General features: G+C 42.9%; 1 protein-coding gene across 3 annotated transcripts in view; it reads right to left on the bottom strand.

The window, feature by feature from the left end:
• Nucleotides 1-13,891, bottom strand: part of LOC115151054 (copine-5) — a 205,996-nt gene that overhangs the window by 13,420 nt on the left and 178,685 nt on the right. For 2 of the 3 annotated variants that reach the window (XM_029694994.1, XM_029694995.1), the window contains 4 exons: nucleotides 10,169-10,215; nucleotides 3,936-4,117; nucleotides 3,531-3,658; nucleotides 827-929 (listed from right to left, as the gene is read on the bottom strand). In XM_029694994.1, the coding sequence (XP_029550854.1) occupies nucleotides 827-929; nucleotides 3,531-3,658; nucleotides 3,936-4,117; nucleotides 10,169-10,215 (460 nt within the window). The remainder of the gene's footprint in view (nucleotides 1-826; nucleotides 930-3,530; nucleotides 3,659-3,935; nucleotides 4,118-10,168; nucleotides 10,216-13,891) is intronic. The other variant, XM_029694996.1, reaches the window with a different exon arrangement.

The following is a 13,891-nucleotide window of genomic DNA, read 5'->3' as shown; positions in this document are numbered from 1 at the left end:
GCATTGGAGTACTATTGTGTTCTCTATCTGAGTGGCAGGTTCCATAGTGTCCTGTCCCCCTGCTCCAGCTGTGTTATGACTGATCCACAGCATGGACCTCGCCTTCCTCCCTCCCTTCCTCCCTCCCTTCCTCCCTCCCTTCCTCCCTCCGTTAACTCCCTCCGCCAGCTGTAGAGAAGTAGGTCAGTGTTCCTGAAAACACTCTCCGGAGGACACACACACACACACACACACACACCATCCTGTCCAGCTCTTTGAACTGAAGAGGACGCTCAAAACATTTCTACTTCAAACTCCTGTTTCAGTGAAAACACTCAAATAATCAATGTTAGCCAAAATTAGATTCCATCACCATCAAAAGAGCAGAACTGAAAGCAGGAGAGGCAGCAGGGTTGGTATGCAGGTAGAGGTGCAGTAGTCAGTCAGAGAGGCCAAGCAAGATAGAGCAGCAGGCAAGATCTTAAAAGGAAGGTGTGGCTGTTCTAACGGTTTGATTAACAGTCGCAAATTCCCTTTAAATCCAGTGTGCTGGAGGTCTGGCCGATTCCACGCAGACGACTTTCTCTTCATTCTTTCTCTTCGTTTGCTTCTCTCTCCAAACATTCTATGCTTTTCTCACCTCTCTCTCTCTCTCTCTCTCTCTCTCTCTCTCCACATCTCCCCTCATTTCTCTTTCATGTACCACCATTTTGTCCCTCTCTCTCTCTCCCTCTCTTTCCTCCTTACTCTTCAACCACTCTCGCTCTTTCTCTCCATCTCTCTTTCTCTCCATCTCTCTTTCTCTCCATCTCTCTTTCTCTCCATCTCTCTCTCTCTCCAGACTTACATTGACGATGGCCTCCTTGGTCTGAGCCATGTCTGATATGACTCCGTCTGTGATGATGAGGAGGACGAAGTACTGGGACCCGTCCTGAACCGCTGCAGCATAACTGAAGAGGAACACACACGCACACAACCGCACACACACACACGCACGCACGCAAGTCAGGCAGGCAAGTACGCGCGCACACAAACAGGCGCACGCGCCCACGCGCACACACAAGCGGATTGTGAATCAAAAAGCGAACACACCCTGAACCAAACTCAAACTCACTGTGACCAATGACAGGCTTGAATGTCATTCTTTATCTAAAGTCATTGTACTCCCTCACCATCTTCTCCACTCCAGTCCCTTCTACATTTCAGCGTCTATTAAATTGAAATACTATACTCGGGTATCATTCTGCGGGTTGATAGCATTCATTCTATCCATTATCATACCTCCAAAACACTTTGACCTCAAACACCGCAGGATATGAAGCCGAACTACACCGTGTGTTTCAGTGATCAACCGAGTGTCTGTGTTCATTTGTTCCCTCTGTCTGGAGTCATTTTCTCCCTTTCAGCCCAACTCCATTCACATGGTAATGGGTAGAGGACCAACTGTTCCTGTGCCTGGAGGGACACATTCAGAACTCTTTTATCTCTATGGTCTTATCTCTCTTTGTTTGAAAAGTTATCAGACTGCGAACTAGGTGTGTGTGTGCCTGTGTGTTTGTGTGTGTGTTAGTGATGCGAAAGGTCAGCTGTTTGAGCACCCACACCAGCCCGCAAATGCTAATAACCCATCCACAACCACCAGACTATATGTGATGAAGTGAAAATCCCGCACCCGAACCAATCCGCAAATGGCAGGTCTTTTAGATCGGCCTATGTTACTGCTCATCATTTCCAACATTTTGTTAGGCTATTTGTTAGTCAACTTGTCTATAGATGCATGCATCTTCTGTTCTGTTATTAGGCCTACTTGTTGCCCTAGAAGACTAAATAGACCCTTGCTCACCAGAATAATGTCATAGATCGATAGAATGAATGCTTCAATCTAGTTGACATAAGTAAAGCTTGTTTTCTTTTCCTCTTTTATCTCTGCTTCTCTCGAGCAGCAAAGATGTTTAGGGACTGTGGAGAACATGCAATAACAAATTACGGGAACATTTCCAAATGACATCAGTTTGACCGCTTTTAAGGGAATTAAAAGCTGTTAGAACGATCCAACATGTTTCTGATACGATCTCAGTTTGGCTTGGATGCATATTTTATGTTTTTGAAATGCTATCAACTTTTATGATGCTGATAAAGAACGCACCTTTACAGACGGTCCCTAACAGCACATTCATTCTCTCAAGATGCTGAAAGAAGAAAAAAAAAATTCTCCACTCCTGTTCCCAAGACAAATTTGCATTTGGTCTATCATTTTACTGCAAGAAATACATCATTCTGCAGCAGTTCATATTATATTAGGCTATATGAGATGTTACAGACCTGCAGTCAGTGTCCAAATTTCAGTTAGACTACTATTCCATTTAACCCATCTGAACAGCACAGTTCCCTTGACGTGCCATTCTGAAGTCCCTGTCTCCTGACTGTCGAATTCGTATAGCACCTTCATATAGCTGGAACTGCTATCATATTCTTTCACCGTTTCACCAAATCTTTCCCAAACATTAGACTACTATTCTGGTCCTCCCTTTTTATTTATTTTCAACTCACCATTTCGCAGCTTTTCTCTTGTTGAATTCAACTCTGACATTGTCCTTTTTGCCTGAGTGGATCAATGTTAACTTTTACTTCTCAAGTTCCCAAAAGGCAATTGCCGTGTATTTGGAACGCTACAGTTAGGCCCTAAAGCTTCGGCTACACACTAACGGCAGATAAAAATTCTGAAAGAAAAACCTCAACGTAGCCTATTGATATGAATTGCACAGGAATGATACATTTATGGATTTTTTTGTGTGCATTGTTTTATCTTTATTCAACCCAACCAGCACCCACACGTTCCTCATCCACACAATACTGTATTTCATGGACCTATACCCCGGGTAATGCGGGTTACGAGTCAACACGCGCATCACTAGTGTGTGTACCCCATCATCCCTCCTTCCTTATTAACCACCATCCCTAGCCTGTGTGTGTGTACAGCAGTGTCTGCATGTATCTCTCCTTTTTCCACTTCCCACTCCTCCTCTAATGTGATCAGAGTGCTTGCCCTCTCTGACTCTCGGAGTTATGTTTATGTGTTTATATGTTTACGTTGAGTGCTCCGCCGCCAGCCTGGCGAGTCAGTAATTGATTCATTCTCTCGCAGTGCCAGGGCTTTAATGCGTGTCACATCCTGTGTTTTGGGTTTTTCTGTCCATTAAAAGGCCAATCGTCACAGCCTTTGGGGTCAGAACAGGAGAGAAGCCCAGGGATGGAAGACTGAGTGTGAATTACTGGGATTACTGTAGTCGAACAACTACACGGCAAGGCTGATATCTGACAGCAGCAGAGAACGAGAAATTTCACGCTGGCTTGCGCTGTTGACAATCTGTGATAGCAGATTTGTGAGTGTGTGTGCCTTTATGTCTGCCTGTGTGTACAGTATGTGTGTATATGTGTGTGCATGTGTGCATGTGCGTGCATGTGTGTATGAGTCTGCCTGTATGTACGTGTGTATATGTATGTGTTTGCAAATGCGCGCCTGCATTTGTGCGCGTGAAAGCGTCCATTACCTGGCCACGTGGTTGACTATGGGGGCGAAGTTGGTTGGTCCGTAGAGCTGAACAGATTTCAGACTCTCGTGATAGGCCTCCAGGATGCCATCTATACCGTTACAGTAGGGGTTCTCTATGTCACCGTTCTGGAGAGGAGAACAACAGAACAACAGAACAATCAACAGGTTTAAAACAGTTTGCTATAGTTTATCTATACTGTTAAAGTCAGGCGTCTCTCACGTGCTGGAGAGGAGAAACAATCAACAGGGTAAAATCTCTTACATTTAATAAATCAATATCTTCTTTCTGGAGTGGACAATCATCAGCTGAATCAAGTAAATTCAAGCCCAGTCCAGTCCAGTTTAGTCCAATCCTGTCCGGGTCAGTAACAAGTGACCAGAAAGGGCTCTGTGTTTGACTCACCAGAGGGAACTCGTGTGAGACCCGTCCATCCGGGGGCAGCTTGGCTCCGAAGCCCAGAGCAGGGAACATCTTATCACTGTCGTAGTCCTGAATGATCTCCCCTACAGCCTTCAGGGCCATGGCGTATGCATTCATCTGATACGGGTTCATGTAGTGGAGAGAGGTGGACTGGGACGGGTTACCTAGGGAGGGCGCAAAGGCCAGAGGTCAATATACAGTATGACCAGTTTGTTCATTGTTGAGAAAGGGGGCTGGAATGCTGTTGCAACTAAATCAAGCGCAGCATTGTTCATACAGAAAACCTGAGTATTGTCATCAGCCTGAATATGTTGCTCTACATTAACATGGCAGTCTATTTAGTCAATCGGGTTCTGTACACATATTATCTAAAGCTGCCATGCACAAGCTATGCGCTGGTGTTCTTAGTGACATGCTATTACGGAGGACAAACTTGCCATAATTGGAAATAAATAAATAAACTCACGCATAAATAGATGAATAAATCAATAAATCAATACATCCGCAATAAATGACCAAGGAAATACTAAAATACTGACCAAAATTCATTCATTTTCTCGACACATCTGTATGCATTGAATTATTTATCTATGTTTTATCTAATTATTCAAACTTTAAATAATTTCCTTCATTTATAAATGTATTTATTTAGATATTTCTTCCTCCAATATGATAATAACGGGGTGTCAATCAAACGTCGGTGGGTGGTATCTAACACACCATTGGTTGATCAATAAGAGCTACGACGCTAATGTTCCATAGGAAGGGCTATACATTGCAATATGAATGTCCAATACGCACAATAGGCTGAATAGTGAGTTGATTTCCCACCGTGAAATTCCTGCAATAAGAGTTACGATGCTAACATGTGTGTAAACTCTTCACAGTTGGGATCTGTGGGTGTCACTGAATAGGCTGATACCCCATTTCATGGATCCAAGATCCATAGGTAAGGCAGTACAGTGCATACAGTATGCCCCCATTGCAATTATAAAGTGTAATATATCCGAAGTGCGATTTCAACTGATTTGTCCTTTTTTGATGAATTAACTAATTATTGTCTTTTGTTGAATTTATATAATAACATTCCAAATTTAAGCATTATCTAGTCTAAATATGGCATGATTCCACTATTTGTATCCGTTTGCATCCGTTTCAATAAGGGACTTTTATTTTTAAGGCAAATAGCAAATTCTACTATTGTGGCTAATCGTTATTGTGGCTTGCTTCACATAGGTGGCTCTGGCAGTGCTTGTCTCTGCTGAATACGACTCATCTCCAGATTACCTGCTCTTCTGTTTGGAGGCATGCAATGAAAACTTTGGTCAGCTAGCTGCTACAAGGGACACATAGGTGTACAAATATTTTTGCTAGCTATTTCCGCAATTTCCTGCTGCTAAAATTCGAATAGTTCGCCTATGTTTATGTCACAAAACACGAAATGTATAGTGTAGACTAGAGAATCCTTGTACCATCTAAACCACTGTGAAATATATTTTCAATAACCCAAAATATTGCATTTTTAGCTGCTTGAAGCTTGTGTGCAAAACCAAAAGTGAAAGAACAGAAAGTATAGAAATAGCACACATAGAACCAGTTTTAGACTTGCTTTTAATGAGAATGACAGATCTTTAACTCACATTTCTATATGAATGTGGTTGGGTCACCCAAAAAGTGACATATTGCATCTTTAACTAGCCAGCTATACCGCTGTGGGAAAGCTAGCCCAATAATGGACTAAAGGAGCCTAACGTTACTCCGTAGCCCAAGGAGCTTACACGTTCTGTTTCTCAATTGCGGTACAGTTCTAGAAACATAAATCCCTCTGCTTTCATATCACATCAAAATAAATTCACAAATGCAAAATACATACTTACTGTACACAGTTTAAAAAAAAAACGATAACACAGTTGTAGCCGACAATATTTTTTTTATTGACAACACGTTTGTGCCGTCTGTCTTCTGTTTACACACAGGTGTTAGGAGATGCAGATAGCTAATTAGCACAGGTAGTTCACTGTTTCCGTCTGTTTTCAATAAACAAGTGGTATAACATGAAAATATGAGTCGAGAGCATCCTGACCGGCTGCATTACCGCCTGGTATGGCAACTACTCAGCATCTGACCATAAGGCACTACAGAGGGTAGTGTGTACGGCCCAGTACATCATTGGTGCCAAGCTTCCTGCAATCCAGGCCCTAACTAGGTGGTGTCAGAGGAAGGCCCAAAAAATGGTCAAGTCATAGACTGTTCTCTCTGCTACCTCATGACAAGTGGTACCGGAGCGCCAAGTCTAGAACCAAAAGGCTCCTTAACAGCTTTTACTCCGAAGCCATAAGACTGCTGAACAATTAATCAAATGGCCACCCGTACTATTTACATTGATGCCCCCCCTCCATTTGTTTTTACTCTGCTGCTACGCGCTGTCTATGATCTACGCATAGTCACTTTACCCATACCTACTTGTACAAATTACCTTGGCTAACCTGTACCCCTGCAAATTGACTCGGTATTGGTACCCCCTGTAGCCTTGTTATTGTTATTTTATTGTATACTTTTTATTCTTTTTTGCTTTAGTGTATTCAGTAAATATTTTCTTCACTCTCTTGAACTGCGTTGTTGGTTAAGGGCTTGCATTTCGCTCTAACCTGTTGTATTCGCCGCATGTGACAAATGACATTGATTTGATTTGATTTTGATTCGAATACAGCTATAAAAAAAAGAACCACGATTTAGAACTCTCCTTCTCTTCAACCCTTCAGAGACAAACTACCGCCTGCTCTCACCAACCCCGTCACGCAATGAATGGGAATAGGAAGGAATACTCTGATAGGCTAGGAGCTTAACGGAAGGGTGGGAAATAGAAAATGAACTGCTGAGCTAGAGGCTCCAAATAAGTAGAGTGATTACACTTAAGTGTGGCCTTTTAGACTGTGGTAAGGAGGGTGTATTCGGCCATTTTGGGTGGCATTTGGTCTCTGAAGCAGTGCTATTATGGGGCACAGTGGTCATCCATTTCAGGCACAGCGTGGTGGTATTGACCATAGACACTCAGGAAGAAAGGCAGGGGGGGGCGATCCAAACCCAGAGCAACACGTATACTATGGAGGAATAGTGAGGTTTGGCGTGTGTGTTTCAAGTTTGATTTGTCACATGTACAAGTACAGTGAAATGCTTAACTTGCAAGCCCTACCCAACAGTACAGTATTCAATATCAAAATAGTATAACAAATAAGAAAAGAACAATACAAAATAAACAAGAGAAATAGAAAATAAGAGAAAGAAAAAAATATGAATGTAAGCTATATACAGGGCAGTACCACATATGCAATGTGCAGGATACTGGAGTATTTGAGGTAGATACCTTATAGGCAGAAATTAGGAGAAAGTGACTGGTAGCAGGATAAATAATAAACAGTGTGGCAGCAGTATAAATGGTGCGCGGTGGTGAGTGAGTGTGTATAATGTGTAAGTGTGTGGGTGTTAATGTGAGTGTGTGTGTGTGTGTGTGTGTGTGTGTGTGTGTGTGTGTGTGTGTGTGTGTGTGTGTGTGTGTGTGTGTGTGTGTGTGTGTGTGTGTGTGTGTGTGTGTGTGTGTGTGTGTGTGTGTGTGTGTGTGTGTGTGTGTGTGTGTGTGTGTGTGTGTGTGTGCAAGAGTGTCAGTGTAGGGCGGCAGGCAGCTTAGCGGTTAACAGAGTTGGGCCAGTAACTGAAAAGTGGCTGGTTTGAATCCCCGAGATGACTAGGTGAAAAATCTGTTGATTTGCCCTTAACCAAGTCACTTAACACTAATTGCTCCTGAAATGTTGCTCTGGATTAGAGTTTAAACAATTTAAACATAGGCTTGATGAGTGGATATACAAGTAAACAGAACTGAAAAGTGACTGATAGCAGGAAAATATTAATGGTAATGTAAACAGGAGTTATAGTGACCAGTAGCAGGATAAATAGATTTATACTAATGGCAATCAATGAACAGTAATGTAGTGGTAGTAATACATCAAATCAATAATCATTTTAGCAGCAGTGTGGCATTATTAATGAGTTTGTGAGTAAGAGTTACAGTGATGGTGTGTGTGTCTGAGTGGGCAGAGACCTGTGGATGGACATAGAGTCAGTGTGGCTTGTCTGTGGGAGAGGGAGAGCAGTAGTTGTTTGCCATTTAATAGCCTTATGGCCAGGGGATAGAAGACATTTAGGAATCTGTTGGTCTGAGCCTTGATGCACCGGTACCGCCTGCAGGACGGGAGCATGGAGCACAGGAGGGGGATAAGCTCACAACCCTGAGGGGACCTCGCGTTGAGGGTCAGCGTGGCGGAGGTGTTGTTGCCTACTCTTACCACCTGGGGTTGACCCGTCAGGATGTCCAGGATCTAGTTGCAGAGGGAGGTGGTCAGTCCCAGGGTCCCAAGCTTGAAGGGATCTATGGTGTTGAACGCTGAGCTGTAGTCGATGAACAGCATCCTCACATAGGCAATCATCTTTTCTAAAATGGGAGAGGGCAGTGTGGAGTGCGACTGAGATTGCGTTGTCTGTGGATCTGTTGGTGCGCTATGCAAATTGGAGTGGGTCCAGGTTGTCTGGCATAATGGAGTTGATGTGTGCCATCACCAGCCTTTCAAAGCACTTCATTATGACAGATGTGGCAGTTTGGCAGTTTTTGGGAAGAGGGATGAAGGTAATCAGTCTGTGAAGACGCCTGCCAGCTGGTCTGCACATTATTTTATTTAACCTTTATTTAACTAGGCAAGAAAGTTAAGAACTAATTCTTATTTACAATGACGGCCTTCACCGGCCAAACCCGGACGACGCTGTGCCAATTGTGCGCCACCCTATGGGACTCCCAATCACGGCCGGTTGTGTTACAGCCTGGAATCGAACCAGGTTCTATAGTGACTCCTCTAGCACTGAGATGCAGTGCCTTAGACTGCTGTGCCACTCGGGAGCCCATATGCCCTGAGGACACGCCCCGAAATACCGTCTGGCCCTGCGGCCTTAAGAGTGTGTTTATTTATTTTTAATATATATATATTTTTTTTTACTTTTACCCCTTTTTCTCCCCAATTGGTAGTTACAGTCTTTCTCATCCTGCAACTCCCATACGGACTTGTGAGAGGTGAAGGTCGAGAGCAATGCGTCTTCCGAAACACGACCCAACCAAGCTGCATTGCTTCTTGGCACAATGCCCGCTTAACCCGAAAGTCAGCCACACCAATATGTCGGAGGAAACATCGTACACCTGGCGACTGTGTCAGCGTGCATGCGCCCGGCCCGCTACAGGAGTCTCTAGAGCGCGATGGGACAATGACATCCCTGCCGGCCAAACCCTCCACTAACCCAGGCAACGCTGGGCCGATTGTGCGCCGCCCCATGGGTCTCCCGGTCGCGGCCGGCTGCGACAGAGCCTGGACTCGAACCAGGATCTCTAGTGGCACAGCTAGCAACTGCGATGCAGTGCCTTAGACCACTGCGGCACTCGGGAGGCGGCCTTAAGGGTGTTTACCGTTTAAAAACCTTACATCAGCCTCGGAGAGAGAGATCACCCATTCCTCCGGATCAGTTGGGGCCCTCATGCAGGGATCTGTGTTGTTATCGAAGCATTCAAAAAATGCTGGTAGAGAGGCATCGTTGGGCAGATCATGGCAGATCATGGCTAGGTAGTCAGAGCCGGTATAACAGGATTCCACCTTGTTCTGATATTGCCCTTTTGCCTGTTTGATGGCTTTGTGGAGGTCGTAACGGGACTTCTTGTATGCGTTTGTGTCATCAGCCGTAGCCTCAGGGTTGGTTGTGATAGCCCTGTGAGCGGTAGCTCGTTCCTTTAACTTAACGCGCACCTCAGTGTTCATCCAGGGCTTTTGAACGGTGAAGCAGTAAATCTTCACTGTGGGGATGACGTCGGCGATGCACTTCTTGATGACGGAGGTGGTTAGCTCGTCGATGCTATCGGCGGAGTCCCAGTCAGCTCTAGCAAAGCAGTCCTGTAGCATAGCTTCTGGTTCGGTATGCCCTTTTTCTACAGAGCACGTCACAGGTACTCGCTGTTTGAGCTTTTGTTTGTAAACAGGAACCAGGAGTCATGATCTGATTTGCCGAAGAGGGGACGAGGGAAGGTCTTGCATGCTTGCTTGTGGGTTGAGTAACGGTGGTCTTTATCGCCCCTAGTGGCGCACCACATTCACACACACACATACACAGCCTTTAGAATCACTTACCATTAGACGCAGTGAAATCGATGGCCACAGTGAAATTGATCTGGGTCCTAAAATAAGGATATAGAAGAGAGAGTGAAAAATCAACAAGAGAAGTACAGGTAACCACACCTACAAGTCAAACTCCATTACACACCTCCAGATAAATATACGCAAAGCACAAACTAAAGATGTTTTCTCTGGACACACACACAGACACACACACGTGCACAAGCACGTGCATGCACACACACAAACACACACAATGTAAATTTAATACATGGGAATTGTTGCTAATTGCACTGTAGTCACCATCATATTTAAGTGACCCTGGTAATTAATTCACTCTATATCAGTGTGTGTGTGTGTGTGTGTGTATGGACTGAAAATTCTTATTCTTATTCCCTTTAGGAAGAGGAGCAGGGACGAGAGGTGCATGACATCCTCACATTGAGCTGAATAACAAGCAATTAGACTGCTGGAGCACTTAAGAGAAACATAACCTTAATCCAATTTTCCGACTGATGAAATGCTCTTTAGCCGCAACGCTAATGATTGAGTGAGAGAATAAACTAAAGACAACCTCGTTAGAGCTCAATCCAGAAAGAATAGAACTATAAGAAAGAGTCAAAGCAGCAGCTACTCTTCCTGAGGTCCACACAAAACATAAAACAATAACAGACAAGAACAGCTCAAGGACAGAGCTACATACATTTCAAATAAATATATAAATTAAAAAGATTCTTTGCTGACAAAACACTTAGGAAAATCATATTACTTTACATAGAAATCCAAGTTATTTAGGTCAGATAGGGGAGAGGCATAGTGCTGTGAGGTGTTGTTTTATTCATTTTTTAAGTTGATTTTGTTGTTTGATTGAGCAATTTGAGATAGAAGGCCATTCCACATAACCATGGGTCTATTTAATATTGTGTGTTACATTAAATTTGTTTCCGAATTGGGGACTGTGAAGAGACCCCTGGTAGCATGTCTGGTGGGGTATGTATGTCTCTCAGAACTGTATGTTATATTATTCAAGATGTGATAAAACCAGAGCCTGCAGGACTTGTTTGGTTGAATGTGGTGTTAAAAAAGCAGAGCATCTCTCTATCACAGACAGACCTCTCCCCATCTTTACAACAATTGAACCAATATGTCTTGACTATGACCATTTACAATCTAATGTAACACCAAGAAGTTTAGTTTCCTCAACTTGATCAACAGCCACATCATTCATTACCAGATTCAGCTGAGGTCTAGCACTTAGGGAATGATTTGTACTAAATACAATGCTTTTAGGTTTAGATACTGTATGTTCAGGTCTAGTTAATTACTAGCAACCCATCCCAAAACTGACTGCAACTCTTTGTTTGGGGTTGCAGTGATTTTACTAGATGTGGTTGCTGACGTATATAATCTTGAAACATCAGCATACATAGACACGCATGCTTTGTTTAAGGCTAGTGGTAGATCGTTAGTAAAAATAGAGACCAAGACAGCTGCCTTGCGGAATACCACACTTTACATATTTGACATTAGAGAACTTTCTAGTAGCTTTTTCCTGCAGGTAATGACCAAGAGCGCCCCTTTGGCCTCATGAGTGGAATGTTATTAATAAAGTTTTTTTTTTTTACGACTAAAATCCTGTGTTTCAATGTCGAACATTTTTGTTATATTTCAGTCTTCTGTGATGTATATAAAGTACAATATTGGGATGCAAACTCAAAACGGAATACATTTCAACTCTATATCTGACATGGTACAGATGTCTTCATTTTTTAAGCCCATTACCAAGTGTGTGAGGTGTATACTTTTGTTTCAAAGTAGATTTGTTTAAGACTACCGAGAATCACTCTGTGTGACCCTGATTTAGTCCACTATAGTAAAAGGTTAAAGAAGACCCTAGATAGCTCTTAACCCATGATATTGTAGAGAATGTAAAGCCATAACACATACGTTTTTCCAAAAACAGATTATGGTCAATAATATCAAAGGCTGCAATAAAATCGAACAGTACAACTCCCACCATCTTCTTATTAAACATTTCTTTCAACCATTCATCAGTCATTTGTGTCATTTGTGTCAGTACATGTTGAGTGCCCGTCTCTATAACCATGCTGAAAGTATGTTATTAATAGCATTGTATCTGGTCAAAACCATTTTTTTCCAAAGGTTTCTGAGAGCCGGTAGAAAGCTGATAGGTCTGGTAAAAGGGTACTTTACCATTCTTGGGTATCGGAATGACTTTAGCTTACCTCCAGGTCTGATGACAAACACTTTTCTTCAGGCTCAGATTAATGATATGACAAACAGGAGTGGCAATATAGTCCAATACCATCCTCAGTAGCTTTCCATCTGTTGTCAATATCAGGTGCTTTCTTATTATTGATGGACAACAATTTTCCACCTTTCCCACACTAACTTTACAGAATTCTAAATGACAATGTGTTTCTTTCGTTATTTGGTATTTTATGCATAAATATGATGTCTCGCGGGTTGTTGTTGACATTTCATGTCTGAGTTTGCCCACTTTACCAATGAAATGGTCTTTAAAATAATTGACAATATCAAAAGGTTTTGTGATGAATGAGCCTTCTGATTCAATGAAGTTGAATTGGTCATTCTGCCCATAATTTAATTTAAATTGCTCAAAGGTTTTTTCCATCATACTTTATATAATTGAACTTACTTGTTTCATAATACAATTTATTGTTCTTTTTGTTCAGTTTAGTCACATATATTTTACATTTACAGTAAGTCTGCCAAGCAGCTGTGCAGCAAGACTTATTAGCCACTCCTTTGCTTCATCTCTCTCAACCATAACGTTTTTCAATTCCTCATCAATCCACCGAGCCTTAACAGTTCTAACAGTCAGTTTCTTAATGGGTGCATGCTTCTCAATAACTGGAAGAAACAATTTCATAAATGCAACAAGTTCAGCCTCTGGATGCTCCTCGTTACACACATCAGACCAACAAATACTTTTTACATCTTCAACATAGGAATCATTACAAAATGTTTTGTATGATCTCATATACACTATTTTAGGCCCAGCCTTTGTGTAACTGTGTAGGTTCCGTCCCTCTCTTCGCCCCAACCCGGGCTCGAACCAGGGACCCTTGCACACATCAACAACTGACACCCCACGAAGCATTGTTACCCATCGTGCCACAAAAGCCACAAGGGGAAACCCTACTTCAAGTCTCAGAGCGAGTGACGTCACTGATTGAAATGCTATTAGCGCGCACCACCGCTAACTAACAAGCCATTTCACATTGGTTACACTTGGAACTTTGGCTTTTCTGGATATAGCCACTATATTATGGTCACTACAGAGTAAGAAATGGAGGGAGGAGAGATGTGACTGTCAAACCTCTAGGACCCAGGTATTTATTAATAGTTATGGGGAGCCGTGCTCCCCTGACTGCACCTACCCTGGGTAAACCAGACTGAATAATGAGCTCAGCATTGCTTCATTTCTCTCATCAGTCTGGTTAACCAGGCTAGATTTCTCAGATCTCCCTCCCTCCCCAGCTGTGTGTGTGTGTGTGTGTGTGTGTGTGTGTGTGTGTGTGTGTGTGTGTGTGTGTGTGTGTGTGTGTGTGTGTGTGTGTGTGTGTGTGTGTGTGTGTGTGTGTGTGTGTGTGTGTGTGTGTGTGTGTGTGTGTGTGTGTGTGTGTGTGTGTGTGAATAGGTAAAGGTCAGTGTGTGTAATCAGAGTGAGAGAAAGTGGGAAGCAGGGGAGCT

Source organism: Salmo trutta, chromosome 16 (assembly GCF_901001165.1).
Source record: "Salmo trutta chromosome 16, fSalTru1.1, whole genome shotgun sequence".
Classification (NCBI taxonomy): domain Eukaryota; kingdom Metazoa; phylum Chordata; class Actinopteri; order Salmoniformes; family Salmonidae; genus Salmo; species Salmo trutta.
The sequence above is the reverse complement of the archived record's forward strand: the minus strand, read 5'-3'. Positions and strand labels throughout refer to the sequence as shown.